Source organism: Atractosteus spatula, chromosome 23 (assembly GCF_055471065.1).
Source record: "Atractosteus spatula isolate fAtrSpa1 chromosome 23, fAtrSpa1.hap1, whole genome shotgun sequence".
Taxonomy (NCBI): Eukaryota; Metazoa; Chordata; class Actinopteri; order Semionotiformes; family Lepisosteidae; genus Atractosteus; species Atractosteus spatula.
Window position 1 is genome coordinate 7,894,190 of NC_142728.1, and position 13,626 is coordinate 7,907,815.

Consider the following 13,626-nt stretch of genomic DNA (forward strand, 5'->3'; position numbering starts at 1 on the left):
CACATCTTTAATGCATTTGAAAAACATGATAAGAGCACTGCAGACATGAACGTAAACATGACTGTTCAGATGGTCGTATCACAGCCAGTGGTAAATTGTTTTCGTCAGCTTTAATGAGCACAAAGAAGCCCGTCAGTCTCTCAAGCCCCTGGATATATAAAAAGGGAGAAAAAGTTCTTTGTGCATACTTTTATTGTTTGTCAGCTTTGACATGCTTTTTAAGATCCACATGCGGTCATCGGTAGGTCAAGGTGACTCGCTTCTCTCCTTTAAACATTTCTAAGCAAGGACATGCATTTCAAGACTTGTTTTTTTCTATTTTCCTTAAAATGTGAACTTTAGGATGTTCATCTTTTTTTTTTTCCAGGCAGCTGAATAACGCAGTACGGAATGAAACTATGAGACAAGTAAACCTTTTTCTTTGTTTACCTACGGGCTGGTACCCATAAGTTTAAGTCAGTAGCACAGCTGTGTGCAAGTACAAATATGTGACAGAGCCTGGAAACTGTCATGCTTATAGCATAAAAAACTACAGTCATTGTTCCGCCTGTCTTATTTTTATAATATTTCTTTTTATAGACTTTTGGTTTTCCCATTTAATATTATACGCTAGTAAATTTTAGGATTTGCTGGAGTTTCTTTATGCCTTATGATAAAAACATTAATGGAAAATTATCAATATTGGATGTACATTTGATGAGCATCATATGTATTTTTCTAAATATATGATTTCTTTGTTGTTATATTTACTTAAAAAATTAAAACAAGATTAGCCGTTAAGCAAGCAATCCAGCGAAAAGCTACAGGCTTTATTTTTGTGCAATATAGATTTAGCAGCCTTAAGATGCTCTTTCTGTTTATGTCATTAAAATAGACCGAGTTACTAGTCTGTACTTTCAAGTCTGTTGCCTAAAATATGGCTGAAAACAACAGGTAAGCACCATGAGACAAAAGGGAAAATGCAAGGAGAAATATATATTTTTCTTCCAGATTTACCGTGAATATTAAAAAATAAAATACAGTATCCTGAATTTTATATTTTTCAACCCTAAGTGTTCTTTATTTTTCAGTTAAAATATTTTTTCCATTTTATAATTTCAAGCAAATGATTGCGTACCACATTTATTCATGGAACCTGCATTAATGCAATACAGCATGTCCATGTGATGTTGGGGCACCATCTGCTTTTAAACCTACAGTACTTGTCATAGTAAGAAGTTAAAAAAAAGAAATGTCCACATGTGCTGAAGATTTACCACCACATACTGTCTAATAAAGGCTGTTGGTGTTTCAGTTTCTTTCTCCTCCTAGTACTTCCTACACATGTGTTTTTCTCTTAAATGTGTGGTACCTGTCCAGTACATCTTGGCTTAATATTCTTTTTCTGTGCTGAGAATTGCCTGAAGTCAGTCCAGATTCTTCTGTTTTTGTATTATTTTAAAACCTCTTGGAACTCCTGATTCTATAGCAAAAGAGATGAATTATTATAATTTTCAACTCCGGCTTCACTTAAATGCACAACAGCTGTATCAGCTGCCCTGACAGTTAAGAGCATTTTGAGGAAATAAGAGAGAGAACAACCTGGGATGGTTTTTCAAATACTGTTCCACTATGCAGCATTATGAGAAAGCAGGGTGAAATAAAAAGAATTCAGAATCTGCAAATTAGCCCTCATTGCATTTGGTGCCTCTCAACAGCTGCGGTACATGCCTCTTGACTTGTTTCACTTGTTAAGCGTTTAGGTAGAGTTGGGAAGCTGGATGGCATTTGTGTTTTTAACGAAGTGCCGAGCTAGCTAAATACAGGGGTGATAAATCAGTGTTCTATTTATATGACTAAAATTTCCTTTTTCTTGGTCATGTAGCTGTCCACTTACACTCCAGGCTGATGGGAAGTGAACAGATATGCCAGGTTTGCCTTTTAAGAATGCGTATGTCATTTTCCCTAGAGGTTTGGGTCTTAACATGATACTTACAGCTGATTTGCATGTACTTTTAAGGCTCAGCTAGCAGCTTACAGAAGAGCTGACAGTTTCATCACTCTGCCTTCTTCTGCCCAGCTACAAAGTGACCAATCAGAGAGAAGCTACTGTACCTTCATTTTCTCCTGTGGTGGAGCTGAGTCAATGCTGTCTTTTATTTGCCAGAAGCCCAGAAGCCCCGAATCCTGTGTATTACACGCAGACCTCACTGTGCTGTTTATTACAGGAGCAGCCTCAGAACTCTCTGCGGTTTAGGATGGGCTCATTCAAGTGAAAAGGATGAGAAAAGATTTGGCTGGTCATGCAAAAATAGTCACTACCTGATGTGAAATTGACAGTGGGGACAGCAATTTATACCATACACTTGAGCAATACTGGGTGTTCAGTGGCTTTTAAATTTTCTTTACCGTTATCACTATCATTCAGTGTGTGCATTGTGTGATAAAGGGGAATCCACTGGCTTTAACTGTAAAGGTGCAAATAATTAAGCTTTGCTAGGTTTTTCTTGTGCTGTGTGAATTAAGGGGTGATTAAAAATCATTAAACAGCTACATTTTCATTCATGAATTGTGATTTCAGTAAAATTCAACATTCCAATTTTTCAGCACAGGGTGCTGTTATAGGATTTTTTGTATTGAACTGGAGCTTTTTTCTTTGCATGTATTTATCCTTTCCTATGAAGAGGTGGCTTTTGAATTTATTATTAATTTTGTATCTCCATCTGTTTCTCTGGGTACTTTCAGTAATAATGTTTTTATTTACCACCTTTAGCCGTTTATTACAATGTGGTTTGCCGAGCTTTTTAAAACCTAGAGTTAGAGATATTTTAATGTTAAAATTGAAAATGAATGATATGGGATGCCAAGTGAAAAATAGAGACCTACTGTATGCAAGTTATTTCGTGAAATGTCGTTTTTAGAATTCACAGCGGTTATATTGGCAGCTCAGGGCTTTTAAAATGAATTTCGAGACTGTGATTCCATAAGATAGTTTGTTTACAACATGAAATTCCTTTCTTATCTTTTCTCCACGCATTGTTGAACGTTATATGGATTTTACAACTCATTCATTCACGCATTTTCATATAGTCTAAAATATTTTCCCTCAGAACTGAAAACAGAGAAGAAAGATACAGAAGGATTTAGTAAAAGTCTGTAAATCTACAGCACTATGTTGTAACATAACATGCTTTGGAGTTCACCGACTGAAACAGTTCCATGTCAGACATGTTCTACCCATAATAAATAATATAAATAAATAATCTTTACACTTACAGTATATAGCACTTTTCAGGAGATTCCACTCAAAGCACTATACAGGTAATGAGGACTCCCCTCCCCCTGGATGATGTGACAGCAGCCAGAGTGCTCCAGTATACACCCATCAGTTATCAGTAGGGAGGAGAATAGAGTATGAGTTACTGTATGAGTATGAGTTAGGACCCATTATGTGCGGTAGGAGGGGACTAACTAACAGTTTAATTACAGAAATACACAAAGACCACCTAGCTCATGGCAACTTAAGCAGCATTACAAAGTGATTTATAAGCCTGCAGTTAATCTAAAATCTTTTGAGTTTCCTTTAGCATACTGTAGTATAACATTTGAGCTTGGCACACAAATAAATGTCATTTTTATAGGTTATTTCAGGTTTATAGGTTTTTTCATGTATTTTGGCAAACCTATTTCTACATTTTCTATATCTACTGTATTCCTGTTATCCTGAACAGGATCTCGATACAGTTAGTGTACATGGCTTTCCATCAAAGAAACATGGAGTTTATTTATATATTTTATATTTAGTTTACTTATAAACTGTATATTATATGTCTGCTTCAACTAAACATGGCGTATTATAAGAATGTTTCCTGTGGAACAGTGTAATTTGGTATTCACACACATGAGATCCATCTGAACAAATAGTAGTACATACTGTACAGTACCAGAAGACACTGAACTGACTCAGTCTGACTACTATCTCTGTGGTAGCTTGTGTACAGTTTATGTTGTAAATTCATTTCAGTTGTAATTTCATTGTTCAGTTTTCACATAATGGTTGTTTAATTACTAACTCTGCTCTGTTAATTACTAATACTCTGTTATACAATAGATATATGCATATATGTTTTATAGATTTTACTGTTGTTCATTGGACACGTTATTTACATTTTAATCAGTGAGCATATTAATTCATTGACTGTTCCTTGGTAAAAAATAATAATGAGCTCATAAAAATTCCAGGTGCTCAGTGTTTGGTATTTGAGTTGGGTTAAAAATCATTAAATTATGTAAATTACGTATCTGTATACAGTAAGTAGGCATTCAAAAATACATGATTTTAATTAAAGCAAGAACAGCAATAGATACAATGACAACCCAGAGAACTAATGAAGTTCAGCTGCTGTCGGAATGATTGAGGATGGCCTATCTGTGAGTAATGTCACCCATAGAATGACGAGCTCTGTTTCAGCAATTAGCAGACTATGCAGAGAAACCAGGAAACTGACTCTGTGAGGGACAGGCTTTATCCTAGAAGGCAGAGGTTAACCCCACTAGCTCAGGGCCATCAAATTGCCTGAGCCATCCACATAATCGTTTCCAGACTGTAGTGGCTCAAGACATTCCAGGAAGAAATATCCTGGGATCAGCAGAATGACTGCATCTCACCATCTGCATGAAAATAATCTGCTCAGAGCCCATTCAGAGGTTAGGTGTTGAATGATAATAAATTGTCTTCTATGAGCCAGAGAACATCTGACGTGGTGGCAGAGACGATGGTAAAGGGTTGCCCTTGATAGATCGGATGGAAAATGTTTGCCAAGATGTCATGGGGAACACTGTCATGCAAGGCACCTGGTGGGGTGCTGGAGATGTGATGATAAAGAATCACAGAATCACTCCTTTAACACAAGAAAGGGTTTAGTAATGGTTAAGGGTAATTGTGCTGCTCAGTGATACATTGACAAAATCCTTGATCCAATAGGACAGCAGCATTTTGTTGCTGCAACTGAATCCAGTAGTATCACTTTTCCAGTGGCACAATAGAAGACTCCAAGAAACCAATTACAAAGTTTTGTTGCAGCCGGCCTTTTCTCCTGTCCAGTAGAAGAGTCATCAATAGGAGACAACTGCAACTGTAACTGCACATGAGGAACAACTGAATGTCCCACAGCAGTCTATCCAGAGGCTGATCAGGTCTATGTGTCAGCACTGTCAGAAATGTGCTAATGCACAGTTTGTAAAGTTTTACAAGTTTTTAAGTTTGTAAAGTTTTTAAATCGACAGTCTGCCATGTTTCAAACAAACAAAAAAAACTTACCATGAGTCTTTGATCTGTATTTTTGTTCACAATTTCTGTGATTTTTATATCTATATTTCAAATTTCACCTTTGGAATTGAGTATTGCATTTCTTTTTTTTCTGTGGAATGTGTGTGTATGTTTTGTACGTATTATGAAATTACTCAGATGGTAAAATCCCATTATTGTCAACTAGAGCTAACATACTAAATAAAACGCACCGATTTCATTTAATATAAACATTTTGGTATTAATGAATTTCATCCTTTTGTATTTTGTGTGATGTGTTTTAGTTTGGAGATTAATTTTTGTTATGATTTTCCTATAGGAAAAATTAGGGCTGCTTATTAGTCTTACTATAATTGTGAGTACTGGTCTAATACTGATACTTTTATCTTCCGGGCCCACTGCTGTGATTGGATTGTCGCTTAATTGCCAATATACTGTTTTATGCTCTTGGAAGCATTTAATATTTGCATGTATTGCCTCTGGGGAGTCTAAGACTAAATCAAATAAAATCTGTTTTCATAAAAACATGTTCTTTTCCTTTTTACATTAAAAAAGACTGACACATGAACAGCAAGCTACTGTATGATGCCAGCTTGCAAAGATTGTGGAAAAAAAAACTTTTTTGATTTGTTCAGATAAATGAAAGACTGCTGACTTTTTAAAAAATGACTTCTTTATCAAAAGAAAGAGGCTTCAGCTGTTTTGGGCTTGAAAATATGACAACTACAAGCTAAATGGAGAAAAAAGAACTGTCACTTCCTTCAGCTGTGAACTTAGACATTCAGCCAAGTTTATTTGCTGGCAAATGAGAAAATAGGTCTTCACAATATGGTAATTGGAGACTGATTTTCTGAGACGTTCATGGGATGACAGCATTAAGACATGTTGCCTAGTACGGTTATTTTGGGAATTAAAAATAATATTTGGTTCTGCAAAATTATTATAAATACTGGTATAAACTCCACACACAAAAGGTATTTTCAATAATCAAAAACAGTTACTGTACTTAAAACCCACTTGGATATTGTTTTAATCTCCATTCAAAGTACACTGCTTTAAGTAAAGGAAATTTGTGCAGCAATTTTGTTTATTTTTATAAAGTGCTTATTGCAAATTAAGTGTGTATGATGAAGTGATTTTTGCAATTTAGTGAAATTTGGTGGCTCTCTAAGCAAGAATTGTGCAGTTGTTAAATTTGTAGGGCTTGCTGGAGATGTTCAGTGACTAACAGAGTGTTTTCTTTCTTTTCAGATCACATCTAATGCCGAGGCTGAAAGAATCACGGTCCCACGAGTCTTTGCTCAGCCCCAGCAGTGCAGTAGAAGCTCTGGATCTCAGTATGGAGGAGGAGGTTGTAATTAAGCCTGTGCACAGCAGCATTCTGGGGCAGGACTATTGCTTTGAGGTAAGTCATCATGTGTCTGATACTGCACATCCCAAACAGCCACGGAGACACCATAGAAGCAGCCATATCACCCTGCAACTCACAACTGGCAGCCCCCTGAAGCTCAGCAGGTGTGAGCCTGGCCTGTTCCTGGGAAAAACTAAGTTTGCTGCTGGAAGAGGTGTAAGTGGGGCCAGCAGGGGGCGCTCACCCTTTGGTCTATGTGGGTCCTAACGTCCCTGTATAGTGACATGGACACTATATTTGTAAAAAGGCGCCGTCCTTTGGATGAGACGTAAAACTGAGGAGACACTCTATGGTCATTAAAAATCCCAGGGCGTTTCTCTAAAAGAGTAGGGGTGTTACCCTGGTGTCCAGGCCAAAATTTCCCTTTGGCCTTACCAATCATGGCCTCTTAATAATCCCCATCTATGAATTGGCTTCATTACTCTGCTCTCTTCCCCACTGATAGCTGATGTGTGGTGAGCGTTCTGGCGCACTATGGCTGCCATCGCATCATCCAGATGGGGCTGCACACTGGTGGTGCTGGAGGGGAGTCCCCATTACCTGTAAAGCGCTTTGAGTGCAGTGTCCAGAAAAGCATTATATAAGTGTAAGCAATTATTAATTAATTATTATTAAATAATAAAAGCCTGATGAAATGGCTGAGCTTATACTGTACCTAAATGCTTTGTGATTAGCCTGTATGTACTGTATATACAGTAGCAATAATGACTGTGTGGTCAGTGTTCTTTTTTAGACTCACTTATTAGCTATGCTTCCTGGCTAGTTTTGTTTATGACAGGTTTTTCTTCAGTCAACGGTATAAAGCTCAGGAAGGGGGAATTTTAAAAAAAAGTATTATTTTTGAACCCCACTGTGCTACAGCGTTTGATAAAGAGGTTTCCTGTTTAATAAATGTTCGGCGTATAATAAATGACAGAGCACTGTCCAGTACCATCAAAGCTTTTCTTTGAAAACGTTAGCTTCTTTTACTTGTCTTTGAAATGCTTGCCCTTTTATTAAGGAAATAAAGCATTCACAAGACCAGTCACAAAGTCTTCATTTGCTGAAGCAATACATCTCAAAAACATCAAAGAATTAGGTTAAATATTTATAGATACCATAAAATCTGGAATATATTTAAATCAAATATTTCTTTTGCTTTTTTTAAAGGAGCTTTACAGTTGGCTAATGCTTGTTTGGACAGAAGCGCTGGGTATGCTGCCATTGTAGATTATGCAGTCCAACCTCAGATTTATGCTGTCGTCTCTGCCATACCCCAATGTCTCCAACATACACTGCCAGAATGAGTGTCAAGCACATTACACAAAAACTCAGTACACTGACTCAAGGGATTTCAATGCATTTGAGAGACTGTTGTCTCTATTAGAATCACTGTGAACAATAAGCCTTATTGCACCAAGATGTTTGGTAGCAATAAAAACAAGTTTGTCTTTCATAGCATTTTTGCTTTCCTTTTTAAGTTGTCATGGAACAGTGAAGCACATTATGTGCTATATGCAGTACATTACTGCTAGTATTCTACTCAGAATCGCTTATTTTAAATACATCTCTTTGATAGATTTCTAAAATACTGATTACAGCTCCCAGAAAGCAAATCACCCTCTTTCTATAAGATTACAGTCTTTGTATTTCAATTTTTTTCTTCTAAACAGAAGCAAACACTCAGCAGCTCAACAGATATTGCTGCATAGTTATCAGCCCTACATCAAACTCCTATCCAGGCATTAACAAGCAGGCCCAGTACACAGTGGCAGTGCGAGTCATTATTCTGACTGTCATGTTTCATTCTTGGATTATTTTTCAGTGCTGTAAAGACGTGTGATCTTCAGTACTATCTCACCCCATAGCAGTACTGTGAACCATGTGGGGCTTTGGGTGCTACCACTGGCAGACTTGCCTTGCTTTTTAATACGATGAAAATGTCAAAGGTCTGGCCTGGCGACTTTTCTGAATAAATAAGTGAATAATGTAAGAATTGCCTTTCCTAAGACCTGGCAAAAACAGAACGTATTCCGTTTCACAATTTATTTCTGTACCATCTTTAAAATGTCAGCTGGATAGTAGTAAAATGTTTATCTACTGTATTCCATACTTTACAGTATAAACAATGTGATGGACCCATTTCAGTAGTGACTTCACAGCTAAACTTAAACATTATTAAGGTGAGAATTGCCAGAACCCAGGCAATGTTTTAATCAGAACCCAAGCAATGCATTGTATTGTGTTCAGAGAGCAGAGATTGTGCTCTGTGATCCAGATGTCACAGGTTCGAGCCTAGTGCCAAGCAATTTTTTGATGAGTCTTAGTGACTTTCCCTCATCAGTGCACAACTGGGTGAATGCAATTGTGGTCGTGAAATCTTTAGCTGTCCAGGATTTCTTCGAATTTTTCACTCATGGGCAGTCAATGAGGGCCATGCCTAGAAGATCCTCCAGGCATAGCTAAGTCTTATGTAAGACACTTTGGTAGCTCACAGTATTAAATAACAAATGGTTCTGGCAACAGGTCCTTAGCTGAACTGATAAGCATTTGATGATTCCAAACTAGTTGCATACAAAATGAAATATAGTGTTCAATTATTAATAATAGAAATGAGAGTTTCCAACATTTAAAAAACTTACTTGGAATATAATGCATAGTCTAGTGTCTAGTCTATTGATACTAATCTCGTTGGCGTAGTGATCCCTTTGGAGGTCATGAAGCATTATCAGGCATCAAGGGGACAAGGTGGAATTTCCCTCATTCAGTCTTCATTTCTAGCCTTACCTCAGCAGGGAAGGGAAATATATCATATGATAACAGCAAAGCAACTACTGTATGTCTTCAGGCTTTATTTGACTTTCAGGTGCATGAGTAATGCATATGCATTTTCATTAGGCACTGAAGGATGGATTTTTATAATGCAATGCACTCGCTTTTACAGATTACAAAGAAAAAGCTTTTCCTGCCACCAGTGAAGATTCTGTTTTACCTTTTGATTTGCATATCTTGCTTTTTATTTATTTAAAATAACAGAGTAATGGGAAAAAAGAGCCTGAAACAACAGCTAATCTCAGTTTCATGTTTTACAGGTTTTTATCTCTCTTATTTTTTTATCCTAGCTTTTATTCTCTATGTCTACTTTTGCCTGCATGTCCAGGTACGGTACTCTATTTATTGCTTGACTGAGGATGAGTGTGTCATTTTGAGCTTAAAGAATTCTATGCCTCATTTCATTCTTCATGGCTTTGCTGGTGGCAACTTCAGAAAAGGACATTTAGAGGGATTTAGAAAGCTATTAAACTAAAGTCAATTGCCAACTGGATTGAACATGCACTGCTTTGTAATGCAGGCCTCATTTTGCAGAGGCAGTTGGTCTAGATGGATTTGTCTGGCAACGATACTAATGTGGATTTTAAACAGTTTACCGCAGTGAGTTAGCCTCAACTACTTTGAGTTGTTAGAAAATAAGTATAGTAATACTAGCCCTACTTGTCCATGTTTTCTGTTATTTCATAAGTAGTAGTAGTAATAATTATTAAAAAAAACTTTATATAGTATGGTACCTTTAAAGGTGGCATCTCAAAGCACTTTACAGAATGACAACAACAATTAAAAATTACACAAGATATGCACAATGATGTTACGTCCCAGTGTGTGGTCTGTGTGTGTCTCTTTGTTGTTATGTTCCACACTTCTGACCTTGATTGTTTTACCTCTCCCATTGGTCCACCATTACACCACTGTTCCATATGACATCATCATCAATCAGCCTCTCAGCCAATCAGAGTGCATCTTATTCAGTATATAACATTGAGGTTTTCAGGAAGGACAGGCCTTTTGTTTGACTTCTGTCCCACTCGGCTTTGGTTATTGCTTCGCTTCGCTTCACTTCGCTTTTGATTTTGCTTTGGCTTTGTTGGTTTGTTGTTTTGCTTTGTGTGTGTGTGTTTTCTTATAGCTTTGGCTATAAGTTTGTTTCTGTTCATCTTCTTTGTACTTTCATTTGTTTGTGTTATTCTTGTTTCGCCATTACCTTGCCCTAACGTGTTATATGTTCAACCTTTGTGTCCTTTTGTACCCTGTTCCTGTTGATTACTCTCGTTTTCCCTTATTTTGTATTCCTAGTTCACTTGTGTTTTTGTGTGAACTTTTGTGTATAAGGTTAGTTTAGGTTGTTGGGTACATTCTACACACTTAATTGATTTTGTATTAGTAACACTAGTTAGTACGGGTGAGTGCCGTTTGTCTTGTATGGTTTTGGGTAGTCAGTGGAGGTTAGCTAGGGTGTTGAAGACGCCAAAGACCGTGTGTTTCGGGTTTTCTTTTGTAGTCAGGTTAGCTTTCCCTCACTTTCTTAGCCAGCTCCATTTTTTTTGTTGTTTTCTTTTCTTTGGCACCACTCTAGTTCCCTTACCCTGTGTGTTATTGTGTCTTATTTCATACCAGTCACTTATTCACCTTAAAATGATCACTTTTTGCACCAACCCCTTAATATCACGCTTCCTAGTCCCTCACCAGAACCCACCTGCTTCCAAAAATTATCCTAAATGTTATACCCCTTTACCCCTAGACACTTGGGGTCGTAACAATGAGAATACACAGTGAGAGGAGACAGTAGATGGGGACACTGAATACAAGTAGGAGCAGAGGGGTAAAGAACAGAACCATTTAAGAAAAGGCTCTTCTAAAGACGGTTTTGAGTCTAAATTTGAAGGAGTTTAGAGAAGATGACTTTCTGATATCTGTGAGGAGAGAGTTCCAGAGCTTGGGGGCATAACAGGAGAAGGCCTTGTCACCCATAAAGTGACAGATAGGAGACCAGAATTAGAAGAATGAAGGTTGTGAGGTGGGGAGTAGGACAATAGTAATAATAGTTCCTTACACTTACAGTAAATAGTGCTTTTCTGGACACTCCACTCAAAGCACTTTACAGGTAATGGGGACTCCCCTCCACCTCCAATGTGCAGCCCCTCCTGGATGATGCAACAACAGCCGTAGTGCACCAGTACTCTCACCCCACACCAGCTATCAGTGGAGAGGAGAACACAGTGATGAAGCCAATTCATAGATGGGGATTATTAGAAGACCATGATTACTATAGCCCAATGGGAAATTTGGCCAGGATGCCGGTATAGCACCTCTACTCTTTTCGAGAAACGACCGGGGATTTTTAATGACCACAGACTCAGGACCTCGGTTTTATGTCACATCCAAAGGATGGCACCTTTTTACAGTATAGTGTCCCTGCCACTATACTGGGGGCATTAGGACCTACATAGGACCTACATAGACCACTGCTGGCCCCGCTAACACCTCTTCCAGCAGCAACCTTTTCCCAGGAGGTCTCCCATCCAGGTACTGACCAGGCTCACACCTGCTGAACGTCAGCGGACAACCAGTTGTGAGTTGCAGGGTGACATGGCTGCTGGCTGATAAATAAACTCAGTCAAGCTGAATAGTTTCTGAGTGGATTTAAAGCACCTTCATGCACGTCTCTTTTCTTTTTCTCAAATAGGTAACAACATCAGCTGGAAGCAAGTGTTTCTCCTGCCGATCTTCAGCTGAGAGAGATAAATGGATGGAAAACCTGCGAAGGGCTGTTCACCCGAACAAAGTAAATGAATACTTCCTGGATATAAAAGAGGGGAGAGGGGTGGTGCAGAGCAGACAGTTCCTGTAATCTTATTCAGTTTTCCAGTTTATATTTTCCTGAGCCTGTATGGGTGTGATATATGGAAGTGGTTTTGTACGCAGTTCTTTTTCCCTCCTCTGCTTTAGATTTCGGCTTTTGCCCACAGCAGATAGTTCCACACTTAATTGAGCACACGGTTCATCCTTTCATTTATGATTGAAAGATTTTCTGAATGCTGGATTCTGCCCCAGTCTTTACAAGAGACTGCACTTCCTCAGCAGAACCAGAAGTTAACATTTTTGTTCTTTATCAGAACTACCTTCTTCCTCTCTTTCCTGGGATTAGATACCTCTGTGATACTGCGTCTGAGCTGAGCTTGTGCTGAACCTGAAATTGGCTGAGCTGGCACAGTGCAAGTGAAGTTTATTCCCAGCATTAACTGAGCTGTGGGTACATGATATCACGTGCACTCTACTGTATGTTGAGGATCACAGAAAAGAAGAGCTATATGTAGAGAATACCAATTTACATATTACAGCAAAAATACACAGTGTTTAAGTATGCAGTTTTTTCCCTCCTCTGCTATGGCATTTGCCCACAATAGATACAGTAGTTCCAAACTAAATTGAGCATAAAGTACATCCTTTAATTTGGGATTACAGATCTTCATGAATACTGGATTTTGCCCCAGTCCTAACAAGAGTCTGGACTTCCTCAGCAGAACCAGACGTTAATATTTTGTTCATTATCAGAACTGGACACTACTTCTTCCTCTCTTCAGTGCTCAGACTGAAGTAACATGATGAATAAAATTGTTAACCATACCTTCTGGCCCACTACTAATGAGGCAAAACCAGACAGGTTGAAAGGCTGGAGTTACATATGTTCATTTTCTCTTAGCTCGACCACACAGCCAGTACTGTACCATACATTTTGGACAGTCCTGTTGGAAAAGTGTTATAAGTTAAATGAGTTATTTTTACCATAGTTTTTCCTTTTTTTCTACTTTCTCACTACAGCTTTCTAAATAGAAAACATTGCTGATGCAATAATTTATCAATTATGTCTAATCATGTCATATTTTTTTTGTATAATAAAAACTTGTGTTAAAGAACTAACTGTGAGCCCGTAGAAAAAATACTTTGGAAGTTACCTTAAGGATTGTGGCTTCCTTTGACTATAAGGTTATGAAAACCTAGGACAGGTATGTAAGGTTTTTAAACCACTGAAGCCTTTTGTATTAAAATAGACAGTGAAAAAACAGTGGCTCTTACAACATATCCCCATTTAGGTATGACGTGAATCTAGCGTTGA

General features: G+C 37.9%; 1 protein-coding gene across 6 annotated transcripts in view; it reads left to right on the top strand.

Annotated features, from left to right (window-relative positions):
• Window positions 1-13,626, top strand: part of LOC148816100 (disabled homolog 2-interacting protein-like) — a 365,406-nt gene that overhangs the window by 293,958 nt on the left and 57,822 nt on the right. For all 6 annotated transcript variants that reach the window (XM_088940452.1, XM_088940447.1, XM_088940449.1 and 3 more), the window contains 2 exons: window positions 6,539-6,692; window positions 12,196-12,294. In XM_088940452.1, the coding sequence (XP_088796578.1) occupies window positions 6,539-6,692; window positions 12,196-12,294 (253 nt within the window). The remainder of the gene's footprint in view (window positions 1-6,538; window positions 6,693-12,195; window positions 12,295-13,626) is intronic.